Source organism: Engraulis encrasicolus, chromosome 13 (genome assembly GCF_034702125.1).
Source record: "Engraulis encrasicolus isolate BLACKSEA-1 chromosome 13, IST_EnEncr_1.0, whole genome shotgun sequence".
Lineage (NCBI taxonomy): Eukaryota > Metazoa > Chordata > Actinopteri > Clupeiformes > Engraulidae > Engraulis > Engraulis encrasicolus.
This window is the reverse complement of record NC_085869.1, coordinates 18,883,683-18,907,419: the sequence shown is the minus strand read 5'-3', so window position 1 is coordinate 18,907,419 and position 23,737 is coordinate 18,883,683. Positions and strand designations below refer to the sequence as shown.

The window sequence follows — 23,737 nt, the reverse complement described above, 5'->3', positions numbered from 1 at the left end:
CTCCTGTCCTCCTCCCTCCCTCCCTCCAGGGTCCCCGCAGTGCATTAAAAAGTATTAAAAAGCATTACATGTAGAACATTTGATTTAAGGCCGTGAAAAGCATTAAATTTTGCTATTTTTTGAGATGTGTCATTAAATATGGAAAGGCCTGGCATTAAATTTCACCCAGACACAATGTATTAAAATATAGATGCCTGGACAGTCTTCCGTAAAAACATTGTTTCATAACTATAAGTGAGTGATAACATCTCGGAGGACAACGCCAGCGTCAATGACAACGTTTCCAGACAAAGTAGGCGGGCCCTCCTCTCCTCCTCTTCTCCTCTCCCCCTCTCCCCCTCTCTTCCTCTCCTCCTCCTGTCCTCCTCCCTCCCTCCCTCCCGATGTTCCAGTGGAAAGTCTAAATGTGATGATGGAGGGATGGAGGGAGAGGGGTAGAGTAGGAAAGAGAGGAGCGGGGAGAGGGGGGTAGAGAAAAAAGGAGTGGAGCGAGGGAGGCGAGGGTTAGGGGGCAGGAGGTAGGGTGGGCTGGTGTTGGGGCGAGTGACTGTGACCTGATGTGTGTCACTGTTTTGTTTCTCCTGCCACCCTCAAGCCCTCACCCAGACTGTCCATCCATCTTTCTGTTGCTTTTCCTGTAGTGACCGGTCACCTTGGAAATGTCCCTGTTGCCAGATAGATACTAGATAGAGGACTTAAATAACTTAAAAGGAAGAAAACAACTTAAAATAGAAAGAAAATATTTTTATTTAAAGGGACACTGTGTGAGATTTTTACTTGTTTATTTCCAGAATTCATGCTTCCCATTTCACTAATGTTACCTTTTTCATGAATACTTACCAGCGGAGTATTCATTATGACCGGACAAATTGCACTTTTCATACATGAAAAGGGGGATCTTCTCCATGGTCCGCCATTTTGAATTTCCAAAAATAGCAATTTTTAGCTTCAAAAATGACTCTACTTGGACCATACTAGAAAATATTTGTTTATTACTTGTAAACTTTCATGTAAATATCAAATTTGGCGATAGCCAACCCAGTTTCAATGAGTAGCATAGTTGCAGTACCTTGTTTGACCATTTCCTGCACAATGTCCCTTTAAAAGACAGAAAATAAGAATATTTTTCAATTGATTTGTATTTCATTGAGAGAAATACGTCCCTCTAGCCAAAGAAAGTACTTGGTGGGAGAACTCTAGTGCAGAGGTCAGATGTTTCTTTTGGTGGATGAGGTTTGCACATATCAGAAGGGATTTTTGTCCAATTTTCTCTGCAGATCTCTGAATCATCCATGAACTTGTTTTGATATTACAAGCAGTCCTTGTAAACCCAGAGGTCGCTGATGCTAGGCTAGTGCAAGTAAATGTGTGTGTGTGAGAGAGAGAGAGAGAGATAGAGAGAGAGAGAGAGAGAGAGAGCGAGCGAGAGAGAGAGAGATAGAGAGAGAGATCTGGGGTGCATTTCTTTAAACCATAGTTGTTGCTAACTGCATTGTTAGTTGTAATGCAATTTCCCATTTGCAACTACCCAAGTTGCTAACTGCTAGCAACTATGCTTTTGAGAAATGCACCCCTGATTTGGAAAGGATCTCAGGGGAGGCAGTAGAACAGGACAGTAGTCTTCAAAGGCCAGAAGTGTTCCTTGCTTGTATTGTTCCAGTAACCCTCCACTCCACTCCACCCACCTAATCCAATCTAGCTATAGCGGCCCTGAACCATCCATCACAAACACGATCAGTGACTCACCTACCTACACTTAATGACTGGCCCAGCCACTGTGGCCTGCCTGTTACACTCTTCCCCTTTCCATGGACGCAGGGAAAGGAACACAGGATTAGGATTTAAGACTGTCTAGACATCAGACCACTGGTTCACCTTCTATTGTCCTTGACACATTATTTTCTATTGACTCAAGCCAAGCACCTTAGAGTGGGAGATTGTATCTCTCACATATTTTACTACCCCAGGTCTGAGCAGAAAATTATTTTTTATTGATAAAACGCAAGATTGAGTGTGGAGTGAGAGTAAAATAATTAGCCAATAATCTAAGATTGATTCAATTTGTATTGTAATTAATTAATTTAATTTAAAAAACAAACATTGTGAAATGCAAATGCGTTCAATAGCAAATGTTTTTAGTTTCTCTAATGGTCATTAGCCTGTTTGCCAGACCATTTATCAAACTGTTTTCCTGCCATTGTGCTATGTGGTTTGCAGTGTCTAATGAGTCAAAAATGTGCACATAATGTATTTAACTGCATTAAACTGTTGGCCGAAAATGTTTTTCAATTGCTCTAACAGTGCTTTGGCTGCTGCTCTGCTGTGTGTGTGTGTGTGTGTGTGTCTGTGTCTGTGTCTGTGTCTGTGTCTGTGTCTGTGTGTGTGTGTGTGTGTGTGTGTGTGTCTGTGTCTGTGTCTGTGTCTGTGTCTGTGTCTGTGTCTGTGTCTGTGTCTGTGTCTGTGTCTGTGTCTGTATGCGCGTGTGTTTATGTTTGTGTGCGTGTGTGTGCGTATGTGTGCATGCATGTGTATGTGTGCGCGCTTGCGTGCATGCATGTCTGCGTTGCAGTGCCCAATGGCGACCTGGCGTGCGGTGCCTTTCGTAATGGACGCCGCACGTGCCTGCCTGCGCCTTCACCGGACACCAGCAACATCAACCTGTGGAACATCCTGCGCAACAACATCGGCAAGGACCTGTCCAAGGTCTCCATGCCCGTGGAGCTCAACGAGCCGCTCAACACGCTGCAGCACATGTGCGAAGAGCTCGAGTACTCCGAGCTGCTGGACAAGGCCGCCGACACGGACGACCCCCACGAACGCATGGTACGACCCGCACCTTTTTACGTAACACGACCCCCACGAACGCATGGTACGGCCCGCACCTTTTTACGTAACACGACCCCCACGAACGCATGGTACGGCCCGCACCTTTTTACGTAACACGACCCCCACGAACGCATGGTACGGCCCGCACCTTTTTAATATGACCCCTAGGAACTCATGGTAGGACACGCAATGCCACTTACCCCTCCTCTTAACGTGACCCCCACGATCGCATGGTACCGACCATACTTCTTAACATAACCCCTACGAACGCTTGGTACAACCCGTGCCTTCACCTAGTACTCATCTTAACATGACCCCCACGAACGCATGGTATGGCCCACACTTTGTTTTTCCACTTATAACACGACCCCTACAAATGCATGGTACAGCCCACATTTTCACTTGGCACTCATAACACAGCCCCTACAAACTCATGGTACAGCCTGTATTTTCACAAGTCACCACTCATAACATGACATGACATTGTTCACACTCGTCATCACTCATCATAACACAGCCACTATATGAGCACATTGTGTGGACTGCACTCCCCCATCATAACCCACCCCCTACAACTGCATGGTATGGTCTGCACTGACCACTGACCACCGACCTCTATGATGTAACCCCCTTTGAGCACATGGTACGATCCAACATGCTGCTCTTGGCATGACCCCTACAAGCCACATTATAGTCCTGCAGTGCACAAGTTCATTATTCTGTACATGGGGCCTATACTACAAAGCTGGTTCAGGAGTAAACCAGGTTAAAATAAAAGGTAAATCATCTAATAGAAGAGCCTGGAGTTCTCATTTTCTTAGGTCAAGTCAGCTTTTATTATCACGTTATTCATATGCACAGGTCAAGCAAGGAAAATGAAATTACGTTTCTCTCTCTATACCATGCCAAGACATAGACATACACAAGACTGACATTTTACAGACTGACATAAAGTGCAAGACAGGACAGGTAACAGTGTGGAACTAGCAACAATAAGAGATTAATAAAATGTAAAAATGAACATTTATCATTGAATATTTAACATGTAGAAAAAAGATCAGATAAAAAATAGAATGGAAAGACATTACAATAATAAGACAATAATATGGTGACAGCCGCAATAGTGACAGTAATAATACAAATCTGGTTGCATCTCGTCCCAGTCCAGAGTGGTGGTGTGGAGATGGAGCTTTTAGTCTGGAGGCTGGATGACCTCATGGCACCTCTACATTAGAGGTGTACAGGATCCAAGATCCGGTTCCGGATCCGGCAGGATAATAGGGTTTTTCAGACTATCCGGATCCGGCAGGATCTTAAGCAGTGGATCCGGTATCCGGCAGTTACCTAAATATCAGGATCTGGAGCATCTCTACTTTTTATGTAGCCTAGGCTTTTCAGTCAGTCTTTCACAACCCCAATTGCTGCATGGAGTGAAAGCCCTTTGGAAGCGGCCGTTGAAGGCAGTGTGGCAGTAAGCCAATGAGTTTTAAAAATAGTTTGCGCCAACGTAATAAATAGGGCCCACGTGTGCGAGTTGGTTATGTGTTTCAATCCTTTCGTAGGATCCGGTATCCGGTTCCGGATCCGGCAGGATCTTAAGCAGTGAATCCGGTATCCGGCAGGATCCTAAAAATCAGGATCCGGTGCATCTCTACTCTACATAGTATGAGCACACCGAGAAAAAAACACATGAACGCGCAAAGTGTTTTTGATAAACACATGGCAAATATGCACCAAATAGAGATGAAAAATAGAAAATAACAAACACATCTTGTCAGGGCAGATCTCTTTATCCTTCAGAACTGCCCCAGATATTTGTGAGACCATCTGAGGCAGAATTGGTCTGGACCATATTTGGTGATGGGGAAGAGAAGAGAAGTGTGTGTGGTGTGGTGTGGTGGAGCAGAGCAGTGAGCCACATGGAGCTGTGGGAAGCAATCCAGCAGAGCAGCCCCAGGGGCCCTTGGGTTCTGGCACGCAACCCTGCAACGCACATGCACACACACACTCATACACGAACACATGCACGCATGCACAACGCACACACACATGCACACACGCACACACACACGCACACACACATGCATACACACACACACACACACACACACACACACACACACACACACACACACACACACACACACACACACACACACATACACACAGGGGCCCTTGGTTCTGGCACGCAACCCTGCAATGCACATGCACACACACACACACGCACACATACACACAAACGGACACACACACACACACACACACACACACACACACACACACACACACACACACACACACACACACACACAGGGGCCCTTGGTTCTGGCACGCAACCCTGCAATGCACATGCACGCACACATACACACAAACGGACACACACACACACACACACACACACACACACACACACACACACACACACACACACACACACACACACACACACACACAGAGGCACACAGGGAGGATGCGGCCAACCTCATTCAACCTCCGCACTCTCCCTTACGGGCAACCCAATTCCTGTCCTTGCTGGGTCATCACAGAGAGTGAATTGGACTTGTGATCCACAGTGGCCTGTGGTGGGGCTCGGGGCTGCGCATCTCATGCCTGCCTGCCTGCACATGGTTGAAGATAGACTGCTTAGATTATTACAGTTGAATTGCCAGATAAAACATTACTTAAACTACCTGTATTACTGTACTTGTTTTATCTTACTGCTGATACTTATACTTACATATTATATTAAGATCGAGAAGAGTGTTTGTCTGTAACTGAAGAAATTCTTTTACTGGGTCATTCCATTTAGTCTAATGCATTTTGTTTTATTTTTTTTATGTATGTACGTACTACTGTGTATGTATGTGTTTGTATGTACATAACGCGAAAGAAAACCTTACACAGGGTCATTCCTATTCGTCCATCCCATGATTTTTTTTTCCAGCCGCCAAATCAAGTCAATTGCAGCATGCTCACAAATTCTATCCAAACATTTCACTTTTTACATAGTTTTATTATCGTAATAGGGTAACCTTTTGCATTTAGCCTCTCCAAACGTACCCAACCCTGTTTGTGCTGCACTGTGCTCATTTTTCTTCCATTTCTGTTTATCCAATTCCAAGCTTTATTTTAGTAGGTGCTGCGCTGGTGGATTTGTTGACAGCACTAAAACCTTTTTTGCTGTGTGTTTTATCCACCCCTACAGGTCCTTGTCGCTGCCTTTGCGGTTTCGGGATACTCGGCCACGTACTACAGAGCTGGAAGCAAGCCATTCAACCCTTTACTCGGAGAGACGTACGAATGTATCCGGGAGGACAAGGGCTTCTGTTTTTTCTCGGAGCAGGTGAGAGGCTTTGGCAGGCTGGGCTACCTGCAGTAGCATGATGTGGGGGGTTGGGAGGTAGGGCTGTAATGATACACTCAACTCACGATTTGGTTCATTGCATGATTTTTCACCTACCGTTCAATACACCCTGCGATTTTTAAATGTATCTATTTAATGAATTATGCTTAATTTGCTTTTTTTTACATTTGCCAATGTTATAAAATAAAATGATAAAGAAAACATCACATCATATCATGTGGTTGTTTTCTCTGTAGAACTTTGAAAGAACGTATCACGATATTGCCTTCTTGAACCGAGATACTGAGTATCATGACTCTGCGTATCGCAGTTTCTCGGTTCGATCCAGGATCATGACACTGCATATCACGATTTCTCGGTTCGATACAATATCGTTACAGCCCTAGTGGGAGGGTTGGGTTTCCTCTGGGAAGGACCCCCTGCCCTCCTGGCTGGACACGGTCACCCTCCATCACTGCACATCACATCCCCTGTCTCTCCGCCTCTCCTCTGGATAAATTGCCTACGTCAGCACAGTTTTCTTCATTTCTCACAGAGGCTATTGGAAGCAAACTGAGAGACAAGCACTTCACAGGATGCACGCACACACACACACACACACACACACACACACACACACACACACACACACACACACACACACACACACCGCCATTTAACCACAGGCGTAGCTTGTGTGTCATGTACACACACAAACACACACCACTGACCTCTATACAGACGTCATTGACACACAATGAAATACTGTATCCACATGCACACATAAAAAATGCCATGCATGAATGCACGTATACATCATGCATCCATCCATCCATCCATCCATCCATCCATCCATCCATCCATCCATATGTACACGCCACGGGCATGCATACAGTACATGCGTCCAGTGTGTGTCATTGCCCTAAGCCAGCTTAGACCTCCTAGTTCCTCTTAGTGAGAGACGGTGACTCACTGCTGGCCTCATGTGACCCTACAGCACTACAGCACACTTCACTGCACTGCACTGCACTTCACTTCCTCTGTGTAATGCTCTGCTCTGAACCACGCTCTGCTCTCCTCTTCCCTCCTCTGCGAAATGTTCTCCTCTCCTCTCCTCTCCTCTCCTCTCCTCTCCTCTCCTCTCCCCTCCTCTCTTCTGCTCTGCTCTCCTCTCCGCTCCCCTCCTCTCCTCTCCTCTGCTCTCCTCTCCTTTCAGTCTCCTCTCCTCTCCTCTCCTCTCCTCACCTCTCCTCTGCTCTCCTCTCCTCTCCTCTGCTCTGCTCTGCTCTCCTCTCCTCTCCTCCCCTCTGCTCGGCTCTTCTCTCCTCTCCTCTGCTTTCCTCTGCTCTGCTCTCCTCTCCTCTCCTCTCCTCTCCTCTCCTCTCCTCTGCTCGGCTCTCCTCTCCTCTCCTCTCCTCTCCTCTCCTCTCCTCTCCTCTGCTCTGCTCGGCTCTCCTCTCCTCTCCTCTCCTCTCCTCTCCTCTGCTCTGCTCTGCTCTGCTCGGCTCTCCTCTGCTCTGCTCTGCTCTCCTCTCCTCTCCTCTCCTCTCCTCTCCTCTGCTCGGCTCTGATCAGCCTCTTATGGGCTGATGTACTGCATTAATTTTCCCTTCACACCGTGTGTGTGTGTGTGTGTGTGTGTGTGTGTGTGTGTGTGTGTGTGTGTGTGTGTGTGTGTGTGTGTGTGTTTTTGTTTGTGCGTTTTTGTTTGTGTGTGTGTGTGTTTGTGTTTTTTTCGTGTGTGTCTGGCTTTTGTTTTTGTTTTTGTTTTGTTGTGTGTATTTGTGTGCCAGCGTGCGTGACATGAGTGCATGTATACATTTGCATGTGTTGATGTAAAACTGGTGGGCTGGCCAGGCATCCTGTCTGCACTCTGCATCATTGCCAGTGGGCAGCACATGCTGTATTGATGCACTTGCCTCGCTCCCCACTGTGCAGCACTGACTCATCGCCGCGCATATTGTTGTGTAATCCTGCTCAGGGCACAATAACTAATGTGAATCAAAACAAGCTCAGTCAGATCTCGGATCTCGGATCTCGCGATTCTCATCCAATTCCTTTTTAGCCGGGTGCAGGGTCAAAGCATAAAGTTCATGTAGGAGAAGGATGAACCGCACACCAGTGAGCTCCCGTTGAATCAATTTTTTATTTTATTTTTTGTGCAAGTGAAGTTCAAAACTACGTAGCACTTGGACTACATTGGTACACTTCTGATGCTTACATGATAATTAAATACGGATGTGTTTACTCACTCATGGCGTACTCGTGACTTGTGTTGTTTACATGTACACTTGTTCTGTTTTCTTGTTTCCTGAAAAGGTGAGCCACCATCCACCAATTTCAGCTTGTCACTGTGAATCCAAAAAGTTCACCTTCTGGCAAGGTATGTGGATCTAAATTGCTCAATCAATTGAGTTGTGGATCGTATTTGACAAGTTATAAGCTACTGTTGTTATTTATCAGAAGTATATATTTAAGAAATTGTGAAAGAAGAATGTCCTTGAAGTCTGATGAACCTGTTATTTGTCTGTGTGCTTCATCATTTAAGATGTCAGATGGAAGAACAAGTTTTGGGGAAAATCCATGGAAATCCTTCCGATTGGAACAGTGAACGTCATGCTGCCAAGGTACAGTCTACAGAAACTCTTCTCTCTCTCTCACTCTCTCTGAAATACTCCCATTTCCGAAATGCAGTCCTATTAAACCCTATTCATTTCCTGTCATCTCTGGAAAGCTAAACGAGATGTACTCTGTACTTTGTATGAACATTTTTGGTGGTGCTGGGGTGTGGGGGGTTCAGGCATGCTGATCTCCTGTGTTGCTGTAAGCCGCCCGCTCGCCCGCCCCTCATGCCAGAGCCGGTGCTAGGCATAGGCAGATTAGGCGGTCGCCTAGGGTGCCAAATGTCTCTGGGGGTACCACAGCTCATAAAATTACAATATTAAGCAAAATTAAACATGAAACTTTACATTGACAATTATATTAATGGGCTCAGGACATATACTCAGGACATATATATGGTACTAGATCAGCTGTCCTCGATAAGATGTATGACACTATGTTTACAGATGCCAATGTCAAATTCCACAAAAAGGAAAGATGGTGCTCGCCTAGGCCACCAAATTGACTAGAACCGGCCCTGCCTCTTGCTATCAAAGGCAGCTGGCTGCGGCAGCTTTGAGGGCTGGCTGCTGTGCTGCGCTGCTGACAGATAAATCAGAGCACGTCAGCATCCGTCTCCTCCCTCAAGCCCCCCGGGTCTCGTAGAGCTACCAAAACACTGTGATCTCATGTCAACGTGCATCACTTTGAAGAGAGTTTCCCTCAACCTCCTCACACCTTGGGAGGCAGAAAGCTGGGGAGAAATAACACAAATGGAGCAAAAGCAAGAATGTTTTGCTCACATATAATCATAAGATCAAGTAAGACATGAAATCAACATAAGATCCAGTACAGGGACAAACTTGTATTTAGTTTGATAATGTGAAATATGACTGAAAAAATGATTTCTGCAAAGATGTGCAAATTTCATCTCTTCTCATCATTGACCAGGTGATTTGTAATAGCTCTTTCTTATAATGGTGCTCAGCCAGTATATCACTTTGACCCTACTCTCAGTCTTAGAGAGAGCTTAGTGAGACCTCCACCATGAACGAAGTTGACTCAAAATGGAGTGGAGTTTGAGTTGGGAGAAATGTAATGCAGCCTTACCACACAAATACACCTAGCGCGACGCGATTGAAGCGACAGAGAATCGCTTCTGTGCAGCAAGAGCGATACAAGCGATTGAAGCGACTACAGTATGTCCGTTACAAGCAGAAGGCAAAGCATTCAAACATTCCCATTGGCTGTGGTCACTGACCTCTATACAGTCATTGGCTGTCGCGGCTGGTCGCCGAACCGCGTCATAGAAAGTTGAAAGGATTTCAACTTCAAACTGTCGCTCTCGGCGTGCGAATCGCCTCTAGTCTCCAGAAACGCTTTTTTCAATACAATACAAAGTCAATTACTTCCGTCACTCGCCTCGCTCTTTTTTTTTTTTAATATATATATATTTATAGGGGCTTTTTATGCCTTTATTTTGATAGGACAATCTGAGATGGTGACAGGAAACAAGTGGGACAGAGAGACGGGGTAGGATCGGGAAATGACCCCGGCCGGACTCGAACCCGGGTCCCCGTGGGCATGCAAGCCCAAATGTGGGGGGCTTAGCGCGCTGCACCACAGCACCCCCCACTCGCCTTGCTCTTGTCGCTCTAGGTGTATTTGTGTGGTTAGTCTTCACGCAACAGTAGCTCGTAGCCTCTCATAGTGGAACGCTGTAGTGGTCACTGAAAAGTCAACTACTAGTTCTACACTACTTTGACATAACACAGGGCCTTCAGTAATGCACTACTTGGACTTGGTCATTGCCATTCTGGGTAACAGTAAATTTATAACGCTGTGTCCTAATGGATTAAAATGATCCTAAATCTTCCTCATTCCCACCTGACCCCCCCCATCCCCATCTCTGTAGCTATGGCGACCATTACGAGTGGAACAAAGTCACCACCTGTGTCCACAACATCCTGAGCGGCCGGAGGTGGATCGAGCACTACGGGGAGATCACCCTCCGCAATACCAAGAGCAGCGCCTGCATCTGCAAGCTGACCTTTGTCAAGGTGAGAGCTGAGCTGTAGCAGTGATGCCCGACCAGGGGTATGAATACTGCTAGGGCTAAGGGAGCATACAACAGGGGGGTGGATGTGGAAGATTTCAGTGCCTAATAACGAATGTATCAAGCATACTCACATGTAAATAGACACCTGGACACCTCAGTTTCCTTCGGGATTAATATATGATACTATACTCTCTGCTCTACTCTACAGGAAGAGATCTAGAGCATGGGTGAGGGGGTTCTCATGGTACAACACAGGCTTAAAGGGGTACACTGGTTGGGAAACACTATATTCTCTCTATATCTGCTGGCCACTTCCTGTCCTGCATGGGCACTTAAGAAGTGGGCAGTGCGGCTGAGCTCGAGCACTTCAAACAGGAGCCATCATGCATTACTGGATAAAAATAGACCTTATAGCCTTGTAATGCTGTTTAGCCCCCCATTGCCAGGTAGAGGGGCACAGCAGCTCTGTTGCCCCAGACAGAAGGCCCTGTAGAACCTGCTAATGTAATAATATCCTAATAATGTAATATCTCGTAATAATGTAACAAAATGATGTCCTGAGCACCCGAAACACAAAATAAAATCTGATGATGTAATAACTTTCCTGATAATGTAAAAAATTATATTTCCCAATAATGTAATAATGGCTATGATGATAATGTAACTAAAGTTTTGCATTAACAGGTTACAGTTATTACATTGTCAGCTTGCCCTCAGTTTGGCAGTGGTGTTTGCAGCAGACAAAAGACCCCAGGAGCAGGTGTAGGTCCTGGCGGTTGATAAACAGAATGGTTGCATGGCAACCCATCTCTATTTGCTTTGTTGGTTTCACAACAGCCATACCTTTGTTTCTCAGATGTTATTGCCTTTTTAATCTCTTCTCCATAAAGCGCCTTGGGGTATTTAAGATATGAAACTGAGCTTACATTGGATTTATATTAGCCTTCACTAGAGTTCATATAAGACATTTTATACACCGCCTTGATATATTTGAAACAAATGTCAGACGACGTTACTCTCTCAATCCTGGAATGTTTTGAAAATGCCTCCTTTGGGGGGAGAAGCGATTTTTCAAAAAATGGTCTCAAAATGAAATGGATTTCTTTTCTGAGTAAAAAGGAAATACAAATGTAAGACATTGCTGTTGTCCTGTGGGCTTTTTCATGTCCTGGTCTCAAGTCAAGTCAAGTCAGCTTTTATTGTCACTTTCTTCACATGCACAAGTCATTCAAGGAAAAAGAAATTACGTTTTCTCTCCATACCATGCCAGGACATAGACATACACAAGACTTGCACTTTATGTCAGTCTGTAAAATGTCAGACAGGACAGGTAACAGTGATGGACTGGTAACAATAAGTGATCAATAATAAATACAGTGCAAATGAACATTTAACATTCAACTCTCTCTGTAGGGGAACTACTGGAGCTCCAACGTGAACGAGGTGCAGGGCTTCGTGATGGACCAGGAGGGCAAGGTGGTGCACAGGCTGTTTGGCAAGTGGCACGAGGGGCTGTACTGCGGAGTGCCACCCTCGGCCAAGTGCGTCTGGCGCCCAGGTACGTACCGGTAGGGAAGCCGACATGGGGGTACAAAGGGGACAGTTGTGCTGGGCCCAGGGAGATGGGGGTCCCATAATTGGTCCCTCATTACATTAAATGTATTAGGTGGGGGGGCCCTTTCAGGTGACTTCGCCCTGGGCCCATCCAAAGCTGTCAGCGGCCCTGCGTACCGGTACACTACTTTAAACACACGGCCCCTCTGGTACTGCAGAGCAGAGGCGAGGAGGTGCAGTGGTTCCCAAACTTTTTTCAGCAGGCACCCCCTTTTGGACTACATACATTTCTGCTAATACTTTCGCCTTGGCAATTTTTTTGCCCATTAGTATTGCTAGATTTTCCATTAATACTTTGTCCACTAATATTGCTAGAAATCCACAGGACAGCAAATACAGTACATCTATTATCTATACAAGAACAAGGGAATACTGTTGCTAACCAATTGATGAAATTGGATGATAGATTTCCAATTTTATGAAATGTCCCTTTTGTCCGTGACGCGTGACGTAGTACCCCTTGACCCCCAGTTTGGGAACCACTGGCCTACTTCAAACACACAGCACCACTGGAGAGGAGAGGGGGGGAGTGGAGAGGAGAGGAGTGGGAGAGGAGAGGAGAAGACAGGACAGGACAGGAGAGCAATGGGAGACGCTGCCAGAGCGAGGTGGCAGATGTGGGGTCTCCGTCAGCAGTTTGGGAACCACTGACCTACTTCAAACACACAGCACCTCTGGTGGAGGGGAGGGAAGGAGAGGAGAGGAGAGGAGAGGAGAGGAGAATGAGAGAGAGGAGAGGAGAGGAGGGGAGGGGAGGGGAGAATGAGGGAGAGGAGGAGAGGAGAGGAGAGGGGGCTAGAGGAGAGGGGGCTAGTGGAGAGGAGAGGAGAGGAGAGGAGAATGAGGGAGAGGAGAAGAGGAGAGGAGAAGAGAAGAGAGCACAGCAATGGGAGACGCTGCCAGAGCGAGGTGGCAGATGTGAGGTCTCCGTCAGCAGTGCTGCGTGCTGATTATGTTCTTCGTTACGCTGTAATTAGCAGACCTGCTGCTCAGATTGATTCCCACTCTTAACTGGTAATGAGCCCAACTGTGTGTTTGGGTAAGCTGCGTTAGATGTGGCCGACATGCTGTTATTTAGTTTGCACAGGAGGACTGGGGTGGGTGTAATTTGCCCGTCAATACAAGTAATGTGTTGAGTACTTCGTTACGTGTTTGTTTTATTTACTTGGTGTTATGTTTGTTTACTGGGTTGTTGTATTAATTAGGGATACGAATTTAACTCAAGATATTTTAATGTGTGTGTAATAAATGAGCACAAGGGTTTTTAGCTGAATTCATGAAGTGTACTGTGTGACCTCCACAATACCTTAAGTCTTACTAGCCATGGGCCAGTAACTTATTCTTATCACAGTTTATCTTATTATTTGCCCCTTTATATCAGTTCGTTATATACAAGTTCAAGAAAGATCATACTCAGATCAGATTCTATTTTTTATATATTTTTTTTTATTTATTTTTCACTACGTCTATAGCATTTATCATCCTTTTGCACTTCATCTTCAGAGCTTAGACGCATCATGGTAAAGAAAGAATATTAACAGCAGAACTGGCGAGTAGAAAGGCTGGCTGGCTAGTGACTCAGGGAAACCACTATTCACATAGGCCGGTGACCAAAGAAGTTAATGTCAAGCCCTGATGGTGCAGCTGATGGACGTATGTTTCTCTCTCTCTGCTGCAGGCTCCATGCCCACGGACTACGAGCTCTACTACGGCTTCAGCCGCTTCGCCATCGAGTTGAACGAGCTGTGCCCCGAGATGAAGGACCTGCTGCCCCCCACCGACGCCCGCTTTAGGCCCGATCAGAGGTGTGTGCCTAGGGCTGCCCAATTAATTGAAAATAATCAATAATCGTGGTATCGAAATCAGGATTTCAATCAGGATTTAATCGTGGCAATGTTGACCTGCCTCGAGAGCGTCCTTGAAGCCAGAACATACTGACCGACTGGTGTTTCTGGCCAGAAATCTGTCCGCATGAGTTACATTGTATGCATTGGGTAGGGGGCCCTTTCATATGACTTTGTCCTGGGCCCAGTAAAACACACACGTACTTACAGCAAGCAGCCCATTAGGCCCTGCAGGTTGGAGTGCATACAAGCAGACCAGAGCGTATAAGCACTGCATCCTGTTGCTGCTACTCAATCCATTTCACTTCAGCTTTGCTCAAAACATGTAATTTGCCAAGGTAGAATAAGATGCACCTGTAGCAACAATAAAAACCCTATCACAGGGGAAAGTATGTAAATGAATAAATAGGGAAATGGTGCAAATGCTGGGTAGTAAAAAAAAAAAGGCATGTGTAATGTATTAACTTAGACTAGAGATAGAATAGAATAATATAATCGGAAATGGTTTGAATAAGTGCCCATGCAGCAGCAATAGAACAGTGTGCATTTATTAATCCAAACAAGCCTCTGCTCTCCTAATGGTCCGTATGAGGAGAGCCCTGAGCAATCAGCAGTGGTGCTACACTACAACACTACACTACTACACAACAGTAAGCCTGCTATCTGAGCTACACTACAACACTACACTACTACACTACAGTAAGCCTGCTATCTGAGCTCTGAGAGGCGCATGTGGGCAGAGTGGAGATAGTGGTCTTAATGAGCTGTAGCGCTCTATCAGGTTTTGGAAACATACATAGTTGTATAACTGTGGAGGTAGAGTTGTATTAAGAAGAAGTGGAAGTACTCTTACAGTTGTCCTACATCACTCTATATAACTCACTAATATGCAGATGTCCTACATCAGTGTCTCCCAACCTTTCTCCCAACCAGTGTCTCGAGTACCCCCTTGGACTTTTTGGCATACCATAAGTACCCCCTCACTCATGCTCTGTATCTCCTCTATCTTCATCTAGCCCATATATATGATTATGCTCCATATTTCCATTGTTATTTACATGTTTCCACATACTCTCTGCAGTGTGCTCACATACCCCTAGTGGTACACTGACGTACCCCTGTCTGGTTCGGAAGCACTGTCCTACATCACTGTATAGAAGTGAAGAGTTAATTTGCCAAACGGTGTATCTACATTTTGTAGAATGTTTGGAAATCTATTTTTTTTATTGGGCATTGCATTGCATTGCAAAATGCATATAGGTTGGAAAAGTATGTTCAAAATATCTGAATGGCAAGAATTCACACATAGGTGATAGGACCTCTGAAACATAATTTTCAATAATAAAATGCAAAAGTCAAAAATTGTAGAAACACAGTTTTGCAAATAAACCCTTCAAGTGTAAAATGAGTGTCAGGTGGTGTGCTAAATGCTCTGCGGCGCCCCCTTCAGGTTCCTGGAGGAGGGCAACGTGGACATGGCGGCGGCTGAGAAGCAGCGCATCGAGGACCTGCAGAGGAGCCGCAGGAAGTGGAACGACGAGAACAACGTCAAGTACCTGCCTCGCTTCTTCAAGTGAGTCAAGTCAAGTATAGTGTGTGTGTGTGTGTGTGTGAAGTGCGTGTGCGTGTGTGCTCGTGTGTGTGTTTATGTGTGACAACAGACGAGTATATTATACTGACACACTTGATAATAAACTCATCCCATTTAAAGTTCAACTGCACAAAGTACTTGGCGTCAGTGCACTTCTTGTGTGAGTGAGATACAGTACAGGTGAATTGAAACAAGGAATTGAAACAATAACCTCAATATCTTGCTGACATTTGAGTAAATTAGGATGAGAAACTCTTGTGGCCTTTACAAGTGCACCGTGTAACATTTTTTTGTAGTTTATTTCCAGAATTCATGCTGCCCATTCACAAAGGTTACCTTTTTCATGAATATTTACCACCACCACCACCAAATTTTAACTATTCAATATTCATTATGACTGTAAAAATTGCACTGTTCATACATGAAAAGGGGAATCTTCTCCATTGTCCGCCATTTAGAATTTCCAGAAATAGACATTTTTAGCTGCAAAACTTACTGTACTTTGATTATGCTGGTACATATTGCTTTATTATTTTGTAAATATTAATGAAAAGATCAAATGTGGTAACGGGCAGCACAGTTTCAATGTTGATTCACTGCAGAGAAAACAAGACAACCCATTCTACTGCTTGCACAGTTCTTGGAACTCCGCACACATGTAATCAGCACCAGGTGTTACCTTATAAGAGCATTCCAGCAGCAGCAGCAGCACACCTGAGAGGAGCTGATAACATCCACTACTAGTAGCCTACTAGCAGCTAATCATTTCCATCAGCCGGCCTCCACTCACACGCTCGGTTACACACACTTGTGAAGATACCTACCGACCACATCAGCTACGTTCACCCTTATCCTTTTCCTGTGTGTGTGTGTGTGTGTGTGTGTGTGTGTGTGTGTGTGTGTGTGTGTGTGTGTGTGTGTGTGTGTGTGTGTGTGTGTGTGTGTGTGTGTGTGTGTGTGTGTGTGCATGCGTATGTGTGTGTGTGTGTGTGTGTGTGTGTGTGTGTGTGTGTGTGTGCGTGCGTGCATGCATGCTCGTGTGTGAGCATATGTGTGTGTGTGTGTGTGTGTGTGTGTGAGAGCAAGTGTGTGTGTGTGTGTGTGTGTGCACGTGTGTGTGTGCACGTGTGTGTGTGTGCACGTGCGTGTGTGTGTGTGTGTGTGTGTGTGTGTGTGTGTGTTTGCCCGTGCATGTGTTCTGGCTGCCTTCTACTACACACATAGCTGCATGCATGACTACTATCAGCCACCCTAACAGGAGGTCAAAGTTCAGTAAATGCGTAGAAGAACAGCACATGTAGTCGGGTAGCAGTCACGCTGGACTAGGTCAAACTCTAACAGGGTGTCAGTGCACTCAAAGTGATGACACGGTGGGGTTAGTGTTTCTCGAAAGTTAAGTACAACGGTGAAAGCCGTCAGCTGTGTCGGATCAGGGTCATGGTGCACTTGTGTGCATCATGGATATACAGTACGTGCTGCACATGCATTGCGGACGGTGAACACTGCCACCCACTGTATACCACTTGTCCTGCAGGCGAGTGCTGTGCTGATGTCTGATGAAGGGCATGCATGCTTCCCGAAATGTCACTATATTAAATAAAATAAGAGAAACGGGAGCTTGGTGTAAGGACTTTATTTTCAATTTACTGCAGATGATTGACCAAAGACGTGTGTTACCTTTGTAGTGATACATGAATAACATATTACTATATTGAGTTATTAGCTTTGCTTCTTTCACAAATCTGCCTTGGGAGAAGTTTATAGACATTTTGAGGTAAGTTGAGCAAAAAAAACCATTAATGTGTGGTTGGCCATCACTGAATACTAATTTGCTCCTGAATAGTAAATTCTCCTCAAATCCCCACTTGACTAAGGAGTTACACTACATGTCAGAGTTGTAAATGTCACATATCATTCTGTATCTCACTTTGACATGTGACATGTTTGTCAAGTGAAAAGGGGCTTCGGCCCTGTCGTGGCCTAACGGTAGGGCACAGGGTTACTACGCTGGCGACCCGGGTTTGATTCCGGCCCGGGTCCTTTGCCGATCCTTCCCCATAGTTCTCTCCCCATTCGCTTCATGTCTCTATTGCACTGTCCTGTCGCAATAAAAGTTTAAAAAAATTAAGTGGAGAGGGGGTTCTCCAGGAAGACCTCCAAGTGCCTATACTGTAACTTAACTCTTTGAAGAACTACAGGTTCTTATACGTAACTAAACTCTTTGAATAAGTCCAGGTGCCTATAACCAAAGTGTTTAAAGAACTCCAGTTGCCTATACGTAACTTAAATCTTTGAAGGAGTCCAGGTTCTTATACGTAACTAAACTCTTTGAAGAACTCCAGTTGCCTATACGTAACTTAAATCTTTGAAGGAGTCCAGGTTCTTATACATAACTAAACTCTTTGAAGAACTCCAGGTGCCTATAACCAAACCGTTTACAGTTTTTCTCAATTGGTTTTGTACATTTCTCACAACAGAATAATGATTCTCAAAAGTCTTTGTTCAATTGTGACTTCCTGGTGTTACCTGTGCACATGGTCAAATCAGTTTCTCATTGTTTTCGGCATATAGCAAATGCTCTCGACCACCATGCCATGGCTGTGTACAATTCTCAGTGATTTCGTACATTATCAATTGCTTTTGTCATATCACTCAAAAAGCTGTGTCACTGAATGCATGAAATCTTAATCTTATCTGATCAATGTTATATAAAACTGAATTTACAACATTTCCCATCCAATCTAAACAACATTTCGCTTCAGAAAAGATTCTCAAGAGTGTACTATTCAACTGACAACATGAGAAATTGATTTGACTAGCTTGTCCATAAACTATGACACAATGACTAACCATTCTGCTGGCGCTGATACGTTCATTGACACAAAAAACTTGGTTTTGAAAGACAAATAAGGGTTTTGAGCAAGAGACTCGGTTTTGCAGGTTATCCACCGTGTTTTGCCATTTGTTAAAGCTGTTTTGAGAATGAATATTATGTTTTGCAAATTGCGAGAGAGATTCGAGAAATGTACAAAACCAATTGAGAAATACTGTAAAGAACTCCAGGGGCCAATGTGTAACTTAACTCTTTGCATATCATGACCTGGACGAATGTGAACTCTCTACGCCTTGACAGTGGCGCTCTAGATCACCTTATCCTTCCTTTTCTAATTGCAGAAAAGTTGTGGACGCCAACCAGAGAGAGAGATGGGTGTCCAACAACACGTACTGGGAAGTCCGCAAAGACCCTGGCTTCATCAAGATGGAGAACCTTGAACTGTGGTAGCACCCGGACGGATGCCTTCCCCCCCTGCGCTCAACATATCATCATCGCTGACGAAAAGAAGCTTTACCTATGCACAATGACGTGGAGAGCTACGATCTCCTATGTCCTATGCTACATGCATAAAACATGTGGTGTCGGACCGCAGAACTGAGCGATATCTTAAAAACCACAGCCACTGGCGCTGCAGCACCCCAATAGCATTTTACACAGTCATGCAGACTGGTCTACAAAACTAATAACATGCCAGTATGAGGGTTGTCAGAGCAGCCAGTCTAACAAGACCACCACGTACAGTAGACCCAACCCTCCCGAGACCATTGTCAGGCTTTTGAATATTTCCTTGCCTTAAAGAGAAAGAACACAAAATACTTATTATGACAAGAGTTTGCTTCCTACCACCGCAGCCATTTTTAGCTTTCCATAGGACAGATCTCTTGGTTTGTTACCAGTGCTATGGGTTAGAACCGTGTTTGAGGTTAGGCCTCTGTGAACTACTATACAGTACAATACTATATCATGCATGTTTAGAAGGCAGCTTCCATTGGCATCATGCTGAAATTGACTTGTCACCTCATTTGTAGACTGAAAAAGAAAAGTAGTGGTATTTTTTATATAAAAAAGAAAAGAAACACAAAAATAATTACAAAAAAAACACACACAAAGAAAAGAAAACGATACAACGTAGGTATCCAGTAGACGTGTTATCACCCACAGGCTTTACTGAGCCTTGTCCATGCACTTCTATCATCGCTGTTACTCTCTTGGAATTAATGTTGCTGTTGATCTGATTGGTGAGGATGTGAAAGGTCTGGTGACCTGTCTACTGTAAATTCTGTAGGGAGCGGAATACTTGGCCATTATGACCATAGATGTGTGATGACACCCTGCCCTGCTCTCTGATTGGACAGAGACATTGACCATGATCTGGTCCGTTTCTGAGCAAAGTTTCCATACTGTCTTTCAGATTGGAACGATTGTGTAGAACTAAATGCAGTACGGGAGTTCCCGGGCTAGTGAAAGTGGCCCGTGGTCATGTGTGCCCAGTGCTGGAGTTACCCACCAGAGTTCTCAATCTCTGCGTCAAAAAGTAAAAACCCCAGCCATTTATCCCCTCTGCTTGTGCACTTACAGTATGACACAGGTGATTTCCCAAGGTACAGTAGCCAATCTAGGTGTCTTGGGCATGACACGTGTGTGCAGTACAAATAGCTGGTCAGTTAATGTTTAGGTCAAATATTATTTATGACAGCAGGGTTTTTACATTTTGAGGTTGGGCTTTGGGACACCTGTCCCAATGGGGTTCCCAGAGATTCAGAAAAGGGATTTTGCTGGACTGATCTGAGAGATGATGCACATACAGTGCTTTCCAGCATTCCAGCGTTAGTGCTAGAATCGCAGAACATTAGGACTATTCATTTTTACTTTTTTTTTTTGCTGTTTGTTGTCAGAAATGCTCTCGGAGTTACGCTTTATATTTTGATGCTTTCTAACTAACTAATGGGTGGTGTTAAACTGAATATGCCTCCCGCCCTTTGCATAGCCTCAGATCTTTGTGTGATTTTAAGATCTTAACAAGATATGAATCTCATTTCGAGCATCGTAAAATTCTGTTCGGTCATTTATTGGTCTTCAATACAGTAAGGTCATATTGTAAAAAAAGTTGTCTGGCAATTTCTGGATGTAAGTATAGGTGTTGAAGTTGTCAGTTCAATTCAAGCTTTAAGAATCTTAATGCAGCTCACTACCCGGACACAATTATGTTACACTGCATCCCTCTGCTGGCGAAACAGAACAAAACCACATGATGCAAGATGTGTCCAAGCACACTGTACTACTGACTCAGTGCAGTACCAGAAAGGAGGGAAGACTTTTGTTTTTTTGTTTTTACAAAAAAAATATAAGAATTTACAACCTTAAAAGCCAAAGAACAAAGAATACTCAAAACAGAATAACAGAAATGGTTATGTTGAATGTTAGATAACATGGGAGTTTCCAGGAGAGTTTATCGCCATGATAAAAGGTGTTACCAAACGTACCACTGTACAGGATGAAAGATCTCTTCATCTTCATCACCATCGTCATCATCATCATCACTGCCTTGCCTTTTCCTTTCCCCATTCCATGTTGTTGTTGTCTGCCTCCTATATTACTATGTTTCTGCTCTTGCTCAACAGCCATTGGCAGCTGGGCTGTACATTACCGAACCATTCCTTAAGAATTCTCACACATGCCTGGGCAAGTTGCTCAGTTTGACACAGGCTGGGCGAAATGCACCCATCTAAGAAAGCGATGTAAACAAGATTTTCTTTTATTATTATTATTATTACTATTATGATTATTTATGCTGCAGACGTGTGTGCGTTGTTACAGACCATCTTGTGTCCTGTAGAATGTGCTCTCCTTAAGCTGAATACACCATACACTAGTAGAGAAGTAGCCTGGTGTGTTGAAGTGACATCCCACCATTCATGGAAATAAGCTGATTTCCCACCTCCCCTTCAGATAAATAATTCTCCGGTTCTTCTAGCTGTTCTCTGACTCTGGTGATATTGCTTTTTGTTTGATTCAATGATGTATGCTGGCTTGGAGGTAGCATTTGCATCACCAGAGTTAAAGAACAGGGAAATGGTTAAACTCACTCATTTAACTAAATGGGAGTTGGAAAATGAGCTTATCTCCAGAAATAATGGAATGTGGCTTTAAGCACTCAATTCCAACAGCTTCACAACACAGTGTGTCTCGCTCACTGTGCTATGATATATTATATTCCCTGCATCAGCTCAACTTGCTGTGCCTTAACACATTTTTCTGAACAGTCTTGACCACACAATATCATGACTATAATAACAAGAGTTTTACTTTCTCAGCTAACACTACCGCATATATTATAGTATATAGCTTTTCCGCTTTTCAATTCAATTCACCGTCGTCTGAAATACTGAGATGAACAAAGCTGGACTTGAACTCTCTTTGCCCCCAAAATGACAGATATCACAGTAACACAAATCCTCCCAGTAGTGCAGCCACCGTTCATACAGTAGGTTTTGAACCACTTTCCTTGCGAACTGAAAGGGACCTCCGGCCTATTCCATCCAGTGTACTTATATTTGTGTAAGTGTATGTACTTAATCACTGAGTACATAAGAGACAGCTAACTGTCTATGTTACTGTACTCATCACTCTGTAATGTTCTTTTTTTTATTTGTGTGTGTGTTCTGGCTCTCCATGGAGTCAGTACACAGATTACTGGCTGTCAGTAGTCACGATAATGTCTAGAAAAATCAGGGTGTTTTGCCATTTAGTGGCATTAGTCTTGGCGCAGGATGGTGTGGCCGTGGTAACATATTTATTGGAGTTCAGTTGAACCGCTGTAATAAACACTTTATAGGATGGTTAAATGTTGGTGCCCAGATCAAAAAAAATCTATTTTGAAACATTTTAGCATCATAGTTTCCTGTATCTGACATCTGAAAATTCCTAATGCAGTTGTTCTTGGTTTACTTAGAGCTATGCTATGGGATTTTGAGTCTCGTTAAAAAGACATCTATCTACTATTTCTTATATCTGCATGTGTTAAAAAAAAGACATAGCCTGCCAATGAATGTTGTAAATGCCTTACTGAATAATTTGAATTTTTGTTTTATTGTTTTGCCTTTAATAAGGCGTTTTCAAGTTTTTTTTTTCCCTCCCCTCCCCAGGCTTGCACCACTGTGTGTTGTGCTGGGCTACCATCTTAGTTACATCATTTCCTCTAACGATGGGTTCCCTCTGAAGAAGTGCAATTGTACAAGAACATATCTTTCCATCGACACTGTACACTGCTGCTACATAGTGCTTGTTCTACTATAAAAGACGACTATAGAAAACAAAGAAGGCCTCCTGTTGTTGTATTGGAGAGCACACACAGACCATGTTTCAAAGCTACTGTATTAAAAACTATAGATCACTATTCAAAGCCAGAGTAGGCTTACCGTACCTCACCTTTGCTACCTGCAGCCAGTCATTATCTAAACTCTACTACTGTACTTAACTTCAATATTGAACTGTACTGTAATTTTTCATCTTTAAAGGGACACTGTGTGAGATTTTCAGTTGTTTATTTCCAGAATTCATGCTACCCATTCACTAATGTTACCTTTTTCATGAATATTTACCACTACCGTGAAATTCTAAGTATTCATTATGACTGGAAAAATTGCAATTTTCATACATGAAAAGGGGGATCAAAGAGGGTGGAGTAATAAAGAGGCTTCGAAACCCGCCCACCCAATGCAAAAGTGTGTGCTCAAGTTGGGTCTCCTAAGGGGGTGTTGTCCCCTCCTTCTTCTTCTATTTTTGAGGTGTTTGCACAAGAAATGCGCTACCGCCATCTACAGTGCTAAGGGGACTCCATTTATTCTCAACCTGAGGACTCCGAAGGTCTCCTAACCGAAGGTCTCCTAAAGGGGCGTTCACCCTACAGAAAGTGGATACCAGAAATGAACTGAAATGACTTATCTCTGTCTAGAGTATCTCTGGAGGTATCTTCTCCATGGTCCGCCATTGTGAATTTCCAGAAATAGTCATTTTTAGCTGC

General features: G+C 44.1%; 1 protein-coding gene across 7 annotated transcripts in view; it reads left to right on the top strand.

The window, feature by feature from the left end:
• osbpl6 (oxysterol binding protein-like 6) overlaps positions 1-23,146 on the top strand; it is an 82,637-nt gene extending 59,491 nt beyond the window's left edge. For all 7 annotated transcript variants that reach the window (XM_063213368.1, XM_063213367.1, XM_063213365.1 and 4 more), the window contains 9 exons: positions 2,570-2,823; positions 6,032-6,169; positions 8,489-8,552; positions 8,718-8,796; positions 10,686-10,830; positions 12,243-12,387; positions 14,122-14,248; positions 15,738-15,860; positions 19,053-23,146. In XM_063213368.1, the coding sequence (XP_063069438.1) occupies positions 2,570-2,823; positions 6,032-6,169; positions 8,489-8,552; positions 8,718-8,796; positions 10,686-10,830; positions 12,243-12,387; positions 14,122-14,248; positions 15,738-15,860; positions 19,053-19,161 (1,184 nt within the window). In that variant the 3' untranslated portion in view covers positions 19,162-23,146. The remainder of the gene's footprint in view (positions 1-2,569; positions 2,824-6,031; positions 6,170-8,488; positions 8,553-8,717; positions 8,797-10,685; positions 10,831-12,242; positions 12,388-14,121; positions 14,249-15,737; positions 15,861-19,052) is intronic.
• The last annotated feature ends 591 nt before the right edge of the window (positions 23,147-23,737 follow it).